The sequence below is a fragment of the Rutilus rutilus genome (assembly GCF_951802725.1).
Source record: "Rutilus rutilus genome assembly, chromosome: 3".
Taxonomy (NCBI): domain Eukaryota; kingdom Metazoa; phylum Chordata; class Actinopteri; order Cypriniformes; family Leuciscidae; genus Rutilus; species Rutilus rutilus.
In genome coordinates, this window is record NC_140211.1 from 27,658,100 (window position 1) to 27,671,154 (window position 13,055).

Here is a 13,055-nt window from a genome sequence, read left to right on the forward strand (position 1 = left end):
TATTCACAAAGGTGGACAAAAAAACAGTGTGTTTGCTTTTTAAAGATTATTTTGATGATGACTTTTACTTCTATGCTGTGGAAAAGATGGAGGAGTAGACAGTCAGACATTGATAATGATAAGAAATGTTTCTTGAGCATCAAAGAGACTTCTTTCAAAAACATTAAGACACTTAAATACTTCTTTTGGCCAGCAGTGTACATGAATCCAATTTTTTTTTTTTTTTTTTTTTATAAGTGGAATTATTTTGAAGGTGGGGTTATGTGTCAAAAGTTTTGGCCTGTGTTGGATATTTCCTTTTTTACTGCTTAAAAATGTATTTATATTCTGCAGTTTTATGAATGTAAGGGTTGATATTTCATTATAATAATTGTATAAGCTAAACAACCAATGACTCTACATTCATTTAGCAATGTTTTGTTTAGGATTTTATGTTTTTTAACAATGTGTGCAGTGAAGGACAGCACATAATGTGTTAATTTAACACGTTTACACAACTTTGTGCTAACCTTTCTGACATATTTACTATGTTAAAATCATTCATACAATGAATGAGTTAAAATTAACACAAAAAACGTTGTCCCTAAACTTACCCATTAATCAGGCATGAAAACTGGTCAGGGGTAAAAAAGGTGAGAAGGATACGGCAGTAAAAAATCCAATCCAATCAACTTTATATATACATCACATTTTAAAAAACAAGGTTACCAAAGTGCTGCACAAAGAATAAATAGGAAATATAATAACACATAAAACATTTAAGGGTGTCTCAAATTTTGTCAAAAAGATAAAAAATAAAATATTTTATTGTCACCAATGTTAATTTCGTTAACGAAAAAATTTACGTTGACAACCTTTTTTTCCCCTTTATGGACTTTAAAGAGTTAGTTCACCCAAAAATGAAAAATCTGTCATCAATTACTCACCTTCATGTCATTCCGACCCAGTAAGACTTCCATTTATCTTTGGAACACAAATTAAGATATTTTTGATGAAATCAGAGAGATTTCTGTCCCTCCATTGACAGACAGTCCACGCAACTACCACTTTAACACTTCAAAAAGTTCATAAAGGGTTCATAAATCCATATGAATTGATTGGTTTAGTCCAAATTTTCTGAAGAAACACAATCGCTTTATATGATGAACAGATTTAATTTAATCTAATAACTTTTATTCATAATAAAAAATATCTTCAAATCTATCTGTTTCAAAGATATAAGTCTTACGGGTTTGGAATGACATGAGGGTGAGAAAATGATGACAACATTTTTGGGTAAACTAAACCTTTAAGGCAAAGCTCAAAACATAGTTTCTTTTTCTGGTTTCTATGAGAAATATAGTTTTAGGGCCCTATTTTAACAATCTGAAATGCAAGTATCAAACGCGAAACGCTAGTAACTTTGTGGGTAGATCTCAGGCGCTGTTGCTATTATACCAGCTGGATAAATGACTCTTGCACCCGATGCAAATCTAAAATGGGTTGGTCTGAAGTAGCTTCATTACTCATAGGTGTGGTTTGGGCGTAACGTGCAATAAACCAATCAGAGCGTCATCTCACATTCCCTTTAAAAGCAGGCGCGCTTGTTCCATGGCGGATTGCTATTACACACAAAATACTTGCCTCTTGTTAAATTTAATTAATTAAAATAAGCAAAAGTAACACAATTGTTTAATATTTTGTCAACTCAATTGAATTGTGTTCAATCAACCTAATATATTTCAAACTGAAGTTTGTTTACTTAATTTGTGTGAAAACTACATGAATCATTTTAGTTGACAACTAACTGGGCAGTGGATCTGTAGTTCCCAGCATGCTTTGGAAGAGACTGCATTAGGAGGGTAAATTTAGGGCTTAAAGTGTTATTTTATGTGTTTTCTTCTGTAAATGGAAAGATGTTGTTAGTTAATGTTAGTGTTTAATATTCAGTTATGTTAGAAACTTAGAGGACTTTCTGTAATGTTTTTGAATTTTGTGGTTACCATTATGCATAAGAGTGGCGACTGTGTTTAGTCTAGGGCTGTGGGCACTCAGTATACATTAAACCTCATTCGCAGACCTGCATAAGTAATATTCTATATTACTCTGTAAAAAGTGGTTTTAATTAAATTGAACACTAGTAGCTTCTATCATTGGAAATAACTGTAGAATCAAATTAGCTAAAATTATAATGTTGGCGATTTTAGGCAGGGCAAAAATTAAATGTAGTCAACCTGACAAAACTTTATCTAGCAGGAATGACTAAATTAATTTAAGTTCATACAACAAGATTACAACAAATCATTTTAAACAAATTAGATTTTGTTGGAAAAATGTAATTCATTTTCGTGGAAAAGTTTTCCTTAATTTAATCAAGTTCGTTCAACAGCTTATTCTTTTGAGTGTATAATGGCGTTTGAAGTTTGGTAGTTTGAAGCTGCACATCCATCGGGTGACCACTAAAACTCTAAAATTTTCAACGAAAACAAATATACTTTCTAGTAGGCAGGGGCTGGTCAACCAAGTAGCCCGTGGGCCAAATACAGCCCTTTGGTTGATTTAAATAAGACAGAGCTGCCTGACACATGAGACTGCTCTCTGTACAAAGATGTGATGAAATCGAAAACACTCAGTGGCCAACAATTACCAGGCCATATTTGGAGCACATCCATATATATATATATATATATATATATACCCACACACAAACAAACAGTACACATATACTTTGCACTTAGTTTTGTTTTTGATAATAGCATGACTAGACTTGAAATGAAAGTGCTATAATCTAATAATTACTTTGAAAAATGTTGTCCCTCCCCTAAAATTTCCATTTGGATAATCTGGCTCTCAAAAGAAAGTAATTGAAGAGCCTTGATCTTAGGGTAGAAAAATAAGTACACAGCAATAGCAGAAAGAGTGAGAGAGAAATCCTGAGTATGTGAAAAATTGTGCCTAAATGTGCATGTGTGTGTATGTGTGTGTGCGTGCGCTCTGTGCTGTGGGGCTTGTATAAAGTTGTCTAAGAGCAGTTAGAGGAGGAGAATGCTTGAAGGAGGGGGAATGTGTACTGGTAATTGCCATCAGTTTGGATATTTGCCCTGAAGTTCATAGTAACCGTCCTCCCCTCTCATCTTAGAACAAGGGCCAATCATACCACATGGCTATGCAACTACCCTTTGCAACACAATATAATAGGAGTCCACAAAAAAACCCCTATTACAGAACTTTAATCCCTAGAGTGATTATTGGATGCTGGGTAAAGTAATTCTCTATTTAAAAACTAAGAAATTCAATATGATTAGTTCACCCCCAGTGCACTTAACAATTAGTAAAAACTAGATAAAGTACTGATTTAACAATAATTGACGGTTAATTTATGCACATTATTCATCTTGCCACAGAAAAATCTGTCAGATGACCATAATAACTGTTCCAACATTGACATGAACATGCCCTTTTTAAAATCACAGCTGAGAGAGGAGAGGAGAGGAGAGGAGAGGAGAGGAGAGGAGAGGAGAGGAGAGGAGAGGAGAGGAGAGGAGAGGAGAGGAGAGGAGAGGAGAGGAGAGGAGAGGAGAGGAGAGGAGAGGAGAGGAGAGGGACAGAACGATTGATGCCCTGTAAAGTGAAGTCATGATGCTGTTTTCTGTGTGAGCTGGAGAGGGTTTGGAGAGGGGCATTTCTGAACCTCGTATGACACACTGCAATTAGTGTGGGTTGAAGATGCCTCTCTGTGTGGGAGAGAGAGAATGCCGGTATGCAAAAGCGAGAAACAGTTCTGTGGATATTTGCATTGTTTTGAATTGGTGCAGGATATGTGGGGAGTGGGATCTGTGAAGTATGGGACGTCCACCCTCACAAGCACTCAAATGATTGCTGATAAAAAAAATTAATGTTGGCCCTGAAAATAAGAACTGTGCTTGTTGTTTCCTAATTTTTTTTCTGCCTCCATAGTACATGTCTAGTAATTTACTATTCATTCACAACATCTGTTTGGCTCTTCCGCACTTCTGGAAGTTGTTGACTTAATGTATGAAAGATGTTCAGCAGCACATCCGATGCAGCTGGCTTCAAGAAATATTTTATAACCCTGCGATGAGGGCATACAGGTGTATCGAGATGTATATTTCAAGACTACGGGTGTTTAGAAAGTTGCTTTGGAGTGTGTTGACAGTAGGTTTGGTTTAAGAGGTAGGGCACATGGGACTTATTTTGAGAAATACAAAACCATAGATATTTGCAATCAAGTGAAGAAGCCAGGATGTGTGTTTGTTCTGAAAGGTTTTGTATGGTGAAAAAACAAAACAAGAATAACACTGTAGTTGAAACAATATTTCCGTAGCTAACACATTGCTGATGTCACTGCAGCTATATATGGCTAATACGAAAGGGATAGTTTACTCAAAAATGACAATTGGTTCATCTGAAACTGTTTAGTAACCTACTCATTTCCAAGCGACAAGCTCTACAAAAGTGCAAACACTCCCCCAAAAAGTAGTTCATACGACTCAAGTATTATATGTCATCTGAAGCTCTTTGTGCTAATTATACATATTTGGGGCGATATGAAAGTGAACAGATGACAGAATATTTTATTTTCAGTTGAACTACCCCTTTAATGCAGAAAAGTCTAAGCTAATACAACTACTGTTAAAGAGCCCGGCTGAGAGCCCTCATAGCCAAAATAGCAGGGTGAGTGGGCGAATTAGCACTCGTCATTGACCTGACTCATGACATTATTCAAACATTTTTGGGAAGTTTCATCCCTGACAAAGCCTTCAGTGAGTACCATCCCATCTAATATTAGAAATCTGAAGCTTTAGAGGGCAAACGTACCTGCGAGGACCCTATTGACAGATGAGTGTGTTGCCAGGCCTGGCTGCCCTCTTTCATGGAAGATTCCAGCATACGGCAAAAACTCCGGCAAAAGGAACCGCCTGGGAGAGATGGAGTGAAACAGAGGCAGTGTGAGCGAGGATGACTGGACATGTGAAGCCAAGATTTGATAGTTTTGAGGCTGTATAATACATTCATCAGCATTACATGCATATTTCACTGAGAAGACAAACTCATAATGCACTCCGACAAACTCAGGATTTTCAGGATTTTTTTCAGCCTTAGTTATCATGAAACACTTCTTTCATTAACTTTATAAAACCTTACTGACCCCCAAACTTTTGAACGGTAGTGTATATTTATAATGTTTATTTATATTATTATTAAAGTATTCTGTAATTTCTCTCACATAACTACTGTAGTTTTAAAATCAATCAGTCAAGTCTCGTGCAATTGGCCTGCGGAGTGCTATTTTTATGACACACAACACACTCTCAGATGGAAGGTGCCTGTGTAGGCAGTAGGCAGAGAGGCAGCTCACTAGGTTTTGGAAAAGAGTTAGAATGTGTTTCTGGTGCATTTGGTGTAAACAGGCTAAAAGTGTTCCTACCTGGGCACAAAGCGACCGAGGGAGGGGGCAGACATGCGTGCGTTACGAGGAGGCCTATGTCTTCCATTATCCCTGTACACACACACACACACACACACACACACACACACACACACAACTGGTCAGCAACAATAATAATTATCACTGAATCAATCATAACTTGCTTAATACAGGGTTCCCACACCTTGGTTGACTTCAAATTAAAAGACCTTTCAAGGCCTTTCCAGGTCCAATACCCTCAAATTCAAGGACTTAATGTGGGGACACATATTCAAGTGAGAGCAAGGTTACATTGTGTTACCTTGTAAGATACATTGTTACAGTTTTCATCTGTCAAACAACTATGCAAAAAAGTTTTTTTTTTTTTTGGGGCCATATGACAGATCTAATATTCTATTTGTCGTATTTATGTTTTGCTTAAACTGAAGAATATTCAGTACATCCTATAAAATATTAAATAAAAAAAAAAATGTGTCAAGGTCTTGGAACTAATTGTCAACATAATAACTTGACAGCTCAACAATAAACCACGAGAAAACATGAAAACAAGTATGTGAACTTGCAACTGAGCACATATTATTTTACATTTGATTTTATTTCTACATAACTCTTCATTATATGTTGGTGTGCCTTAAGCAGTCAATCTGAACCATTAATCATGTTTTTGACCATTTTTAATTTATTTACTACTTAAATTACCACTACATTATTATGTAATTATTTGTCCCATTTTAATTAAATAATTTATTACTTTTAAAAACTATTTATGCATATGATTAATATTTATAAAGGATAAATTAATAAATAACATTAATTATAATCTATGAATTAATCTGTCTAATAACATCTACAAATATAATAGTTACCTGTCTACCAAGCTCTGACAATGTATGGAATATTATATTAAGAGATTATCCAAATTTAAAAACAAAAACAAAAAACCAATAGGCCTATACCTTTAAAAGCACGGATTTGTCTGTCACGGTATACTGCTTTAAGTCAGAAGTCCACCGCACCACGTGAGCAAATCAGTCAGTTAGTCATATTTATTCATAAAGCACATTTAGCTGTTGGCCAAAGTGCTGTACAAAGTGTAAACAGGTATCCTAATGAGTAAACATAAAAACACACAAATAAACAATACACTACAATTTATGCCACTAGGCCCAATTATGACCATAAGCAACAGTAAAGAAATGGGTTTCAAGCAAAGATTTAAAAACAATGTATGTTGGTGCAGTCTTTATGTAAGATGGCAGATTGTTCCAAAGCTGTGGAGCGGCCACTGAAAAGGCACAATCTCAGCTGTAGACTACTAGTTGACCTAAGTTTTCTAAAAGCATTATGGTGGGATGAAAGGAGATCAGAGATGTATGGAGGAGCCAGTCCATGCAATCCCTTATAAGCAAACAAAAGTGTTTTGAACTCAATACGATGTTTAACTGGAAGCCAATGGAGAGAGAACAATACTGGCGAAATATGTTTGCTTTTCCTGTTAACAATCTTGCAGCAGCATTTTGAACTAGTTGAAGACATGACAATAGGGACTGTGAGACACCAAAGTATAGTACATTACAGTAGTCTAATCTTGATGAAATAAAGGCATGTATCACAGACTCCATGTCTCTGGGTGATAAAAATGGCTTAATTTTCGCAATATTCTTTAACTGATAAAAGCAACTTCTGACCGCACCACTGATCTGTTTGTCGAAAGTCAGAGCAGAGTCAAAAGTAACGCCAAGGTTTCGAACGTGTATTGAGATTGCCAGCTAAATGAAACTGTGCAGTTCATCTTACGTTCATCATTAGTAACTGGACAGACCCATTGATACCTTCTTTTTCATGTCTGGAGAGGACGTGAGCTCGACATGGTTTTAAAAAGCCGCGCATTACGCCTGTTTACGGCGCATGTTCACTAGACTCTTTGGGTCTATGTAAAATATACGGGACAAATCGCGTACCATGATGCATCATTTTACCTTTAAATAAGGGACGATTCTGTATTTTACGGGACGGGTGGCAACCCTACTGGCAAGCCATTCTTTGTAATATTCTTTGGTGAGCCAAATATCTTGAAACGTGCATACTCCAGGCATCACGTTTCAGCGGTTTCAGTCTTAGTTTCAGACGGTGTGTCAGTGAAATGTTGAGGTACCATCGTAGTAATTTCATGCGCACGTGAACGTCATGGCAACGTACAGTATCCAGTGTTAGCCAAATAACGACTTTATTCAACAACAGGGTTCGTACACCTTTTCCAAGGTCAAATTCAAGGACTTTTCAAGCACTTCTCAGTTTTAATTTTACAAGCCTAACCAGGGACAGGGGTTGCAAATTAGTCATGGCTATAATCCTGTATGCATGGCATTTACTTTGTATTCTTTATAAAGCAATGTTCTATGCATTTGTCCCTGTCAAATAAACATTAAACACAAAAATAAAAATAAAAAATAAAACACTTTCAAGGTCCATTGTAAAGCTTTTTCCAGCACCTTACACCACCGTAAATTACATAGCAATACATAGCCAAAATTATTATTTTGTGTTTTTATCACATTAAAAGAGATTATGCTATAAACAGCCAAAATTGTGTTTCGTAATAGCAGAAGGATCAGATATTTCAGCAAAGTTTTATTTTTCAAAATGTATCACTGTCTAAATAGATAATGCCTATGAATAATACTTTTCATTATATTAATGTCCAAATATTGCTTCACAGATAATGTGATTTTCAGGCTGTAAAACTGAATTAATTTCAAGGGCTGAAAATATGGAGACATAGGATTTGAAAAGAAATATTTTACAGGCCTTGGTTTTGGGACACATTCTTGATATAGACAAGGTTTGAACAAAATCTGAGACAGTGCAACAACAACCTGTAATTCCATTTTAACCCAGAAGACTCTGACAGTGCACAGGCACCTGCCTGATAAATAGCCTATATAAAAAAATTATAATTATAATTACATTGCCAAGACACTGGAATAGAGCAGTGTAAATATTGCATAAGGCCATCCTCAACCTTACAGTAGGCTACTTGTATGACACTCCATCTGACACGATTTCTGTTCAGCAATCAACGATTGTTGTTATGCATTGGGCTGACGTTTACAGGTTTTAATTTGCGGGTAGTTAACGTTACAGTTACTGTGCTGTACCTTTGGCTATGTTCACTGCATATTCCACAAATGGACGTGCCATAACGGACATGCAATACTAACATTACATTATCACACCAAGTACTCTCAAGTCACTAATGGCCCTTTCAGACAGGACGCGAATGCGCTGCGAAACCCATTTATTTAAATGCCGCGGTCAAAGTTAAAAATAGTGCAACTTTTGCCACTGCGCTCTGTGACGATTATCCGTGCGGCCAATAAAAACGGGGCATCCAAACAAGCACGGAAATCAAAATGAAAACTCCGCCTACTTTTGCTCTGGACAGCATAGCACAAATCACTCTTTATCTGAAGGGCTACATTTTATTTCTCCATTTAATAAACAAACTATTCAGTCAGATAGGTATTTGTTGTGAAAGAAATACAGTTACAATTTCAAGCATTTTCTCCAAAATTTAAGCACTTTTCAAACCTTGAAAACACAACATCAAAATTCAAGCATTTTCAAGGATTTCAAGCACCCGTACGACCTCTTAAACAATCTCTTCTCTTCCACGCCATTCTCCTACGCTGTTGTCGTAGTGTAAACAGTGCAGCGCTTCCTTTGTTATTGCTTGTTATTTATAAAATAACGTTGTTATTTTAGGGGGGTTTTGCGCACAAAAAGTATTTTTAATGTCGCTTCATAACATTAAGGTTGAACCACTGTGTCTTTAACGATGTCTTTACTACCTTTCTGAGCCTTGAAAGTTGCAAAGATGTTGCTGCCTATGTGGGGTCAGAAACCTCTCGGATTTCATCAAAAATATCTTAATTTGTGTTCCGAAGATGAACGAAGGTCTTACGGGTTTGGAACGATATGAGGGTGAGTAATTAATGGCAGAAATTTCATTTTGAACTATTCCATTTAACTAACCCTTTAAGCATCTCTGCAATATGTTTTTTGCTAAATGAGAACATCAGTATGCTTCAAAGGTAAGAGTGGGAATGATTGATAAAGAACTGAAAGAAAAGAAAAAGTTTATTAAAAAATAATATGGCAAACATAAATATTAATATGAAGGCTAACTGAAAGACTGATGGGTTTCATAAATATTCTAATGAATATGGATCTGTGGTCCCAGACTGCAGTGCTGAACGCTGAACTCTCCAGCCAGCGGGTGGAATTATTCATCAGCTCAGAGGAGGGCATCTAATCCGTGCCAAAAAAAGAAGAAAAAAGAGAGGGAGAGAAAAGCTGCGTGGTTTGGAGTGGAGAGAAGCACTGACATTCCACTAGTGGAGGGGTTGGGAAGAGGGAAAGAGAGACATTTTGGGAGCATTAATGGTTCCATAAAAGGACAGATGACTAAAGCCCTGAACACAGACTAGCTGGCTACTTCCAAAAACGCATTTTGCAAACAAATTAAAAGAGCATTTTCATATTAAAAATATGAGTCTGGTCTTCATAACTGAGCCCCTAGATTAAGAGAGTAATGCTCAGGTTTTTAAATGGCTGGTAATGAGATTGAAAGGGACATGTAATTTCATTATTTGCTTGTGGAAAAAACAATGGATTATTCACAAAATACTCCAAAAAACAATCCAAAAATAACCCCCATATTTGTGCCCAATCTGCCTTTGCAGAGTCGTATCCAGTGTTAGCCATAACGGGCGTCTGTCATGCACAGCCTGGATCCCACCTACTTACATATCCCTTGGACTCCTACTTCATTAGAACTTCATTAGATTTAACAAATTAATCAATGTCATCATTAATACTATGTGGCTGGATAGCACAAAATGATAATCTGTTTACGTACGCTTTGTGTATACATTTCAGTTCAAAAGTTTGGGGTCAGTAAGACTATTTTTGGGAAAGAAATTAATACTTTTACTTGGCAAGGAAGCATTAAATTGATCAAAAGAAATAGTCTGCCATCATTGCATTGCATTACACATTGGTGTGTTTATATATATATATATATATACACACACACTCACCTAAAGGATTATTAGGAACACCATACTAATACTGTGTTTGACCCCCTTTCGCCTTCAGAACTGCCTTAATTCTACGTGGCATTGATTCAACAAGGTGCTGAAAGCATTCTTTAGAAATGTTGACCCATATTGATAGGATAGCATCTTGCAGTTGATGGAGATTTGTGGGATGCACATCCAGGGCACGAAGCTCCCGTTCCACCACATCCCAAAGATGCTCTATTGGGTTGAGATCTGGTGACTGTGGGGGCCATTCTAGTACAGTGAACTCATTGTTATGTTCAAGAAACCAATTTGAAATGATTCGAGCTTTGTGACATGGTGCATTATCCTGCTGGAAGTAGCCATCAGAGGATGGGTACATGGTGGTCATAAAGGGATGGACATGGTCAGAAACAATGCTCAGGTAGGCCGTGGCATTTAAAAGATGCCCAATTGGCACTAAGGGGCCTAAAGTGTGCCAAGAAAACATCCCCCACACCATTACACCACCACCACCACCAGCCTGCACAGTGGTAACAAGGCATGATGGATCCATGTTCTCATTCTGTTTACGCCAAATTCTGACTCTACCATCTGAATGTCTCAACAGAAATCGAGACTCATCAGACCAGGCAACATTTTTACAGTCTTCAACTGTCCAATTTTGGTGAGCTCGTGCAAATTGTAGCCTCTTTTTCCTATTTGTAGTGGAGATGATTGGTACCCGGTGGGGTCTTCTGCTGTTGTAGCCCATCCGCCTCAAGGTTGTGCGTGTTGTGGCTTCACAAATGCTTTGCTGCATACCTCGGTTGTAACGAGTGGTTATTTCAGTCAAAGTTGCTCTTCTATCAGCTTGAATCAGTCGGCCCATTCTTCTCTGACTTCTAGCATCAACAAGGCATTTTCGCCCACAGGACTGCCGCATACTGGATGTTTTTCCCTTTTCACGCCATTCTTTGTAAACCCTAGAAATGGTTGTGCGTGAAAATCCCAGTAACTGAGCAGATTGTGAAATACTCAGACCGGCCCGTCTGGCACCAACAACCATGCCACGCTCAAAATTGCTTAAATCACCTTTCTTTCCCATTCTGACATTCAGTTTGGAGTTCAGGAGATTGTCTTGACCAGGACCACACCCCTAAATGCATTGAAGCAACTGCCATGTGATTGGTTGATTAGATAATTGCATTAATGAGAAATTGAACAGGTGTTCCTAATAATCCTTTAGGTGAGTGTATATATATATATATTCAAACTGAAAAGTTTTTTGAAATTGCAACATTTTTTCACAATATCACTGTTTTGTCTATACTTTTGACCAAATAAATGCAGCCTTCTTAAGAGAAAAAATATACTTTCATAAACATAAAAAAAAAAAAAAAAAAAAAAAAAAAAATTCTTACTGACCCCAAACATTTGGACAGTAGTGCATTTGTTTAAATATATGGCAGCCAGATGAGGGGGGCTTCCCCAGCTTGACTCCCAAGGTTTGACCCTCATCTACTTAAACATCGTAGGGAGTTTTTCCTTGCCATTGTCACCTTTGGCTTGATCACTGGGTGGTTTGGAAGGCACAATTCTTAGTATACCTACTTTGAAACAATATCTATTTTGAAAAGCACAATACATATCATTTGACTTGAACTGAAAACATAATAGGTGAGAAGAAAAATTCTGAAAAGAGCAGTAAGCTGACAGCAGTACATTGACTTATTCCGATGGGATGTAGTAAAGTGCATTTCAAGCCAAGGCCAATGCTAATGCCAAACGCTATAAGAAGAGACGCCACAGGCAACCTAACAAACAAATTGTTGGCAAGCTCAATAAGTCGGTTGAAAAGCACAAGTGATAACATTCTGGCATTCATAGCCTGCCCCGAGTATTTTTTTGTGTTGCCTAGCAACAATACAGGAAAATAAATACATAGAGATTTTTATAAGTGGATGAGAGCAGGTAACAACTGAGGAACAATTACTTGGCACAGGTTTTATGTGTCTGTGTGACTGTTTACTTACTCAAACTCCTCAAAATCAACTTCATTGTTCTCCACACTGGGGGCGGGGCCAGGCGAGAGGCTGTTGGAATTAGAGGACAGGGGTCGGGGTCTGCTGGGGGAACGGAGAGAGCGCTGCCGAATGCTGTCACGCCGAGACAAATACTGGATCATACGTTGTGCATAATATGCTGCAGGGGACAACCTACACACACACATACACACAAACACAGATAGAAACCACAATGATGTTAGATATTCACTAGATAGATAACATATCAAACAAGTCATCCACCCATTTTTATACACACATATATATAATATATATATATATATATATATATATATATATATATATATATATATATATATTAATCCACAAAAGAACTTTAGCTGTGACTTAATATTGTTTTTTGTGTGTGTGTGTATGCGTTTAATGAACATTTTGCCAAAAGTTTCAAATTTCAACATGGGTTTTTCTGCAGTGGTTCAGAACCAAAACCAATCTCAGAGTGTCTGTTGTATACAATAATGTAATGGTTAATCAGAG

At 37.1% G+C, this 13,055-nt stretch overlaps 1 protein-coding gene across 2 annotated transcripts in view; it reads right to left on the reverse strand.

The window, feature by feature from the left end:
• ambra1a (autophagy/beclin-1 regulator 1a) overlaps nt 1-13,055 on the reverse strand; it is a 120,110-nt gene that overhangs the window by 65,279 nt on the left and 41,776 nt on the right. For both annotated transcript variants that reach the window (XM_084405256.1, XM_084405255.1), the window contains 3 exons: nt 12,528-12,710; nt 5,429-5,500; nt 4,819-4,919 (listed from right to left, as the gene is read on the reverse strand). In XM_084405256.1, the coding sequence (XP_084261382.1) occupies nt 4,819-4,919; nt 5,429-5,500; nt 12,528-12,710 (356 nt within the window). The remainder of the gene's footprint in view (nt 1-4,818; nt 4,920-5,428; nt 5,501-12,527; nt 12,711-13,055) is intronic.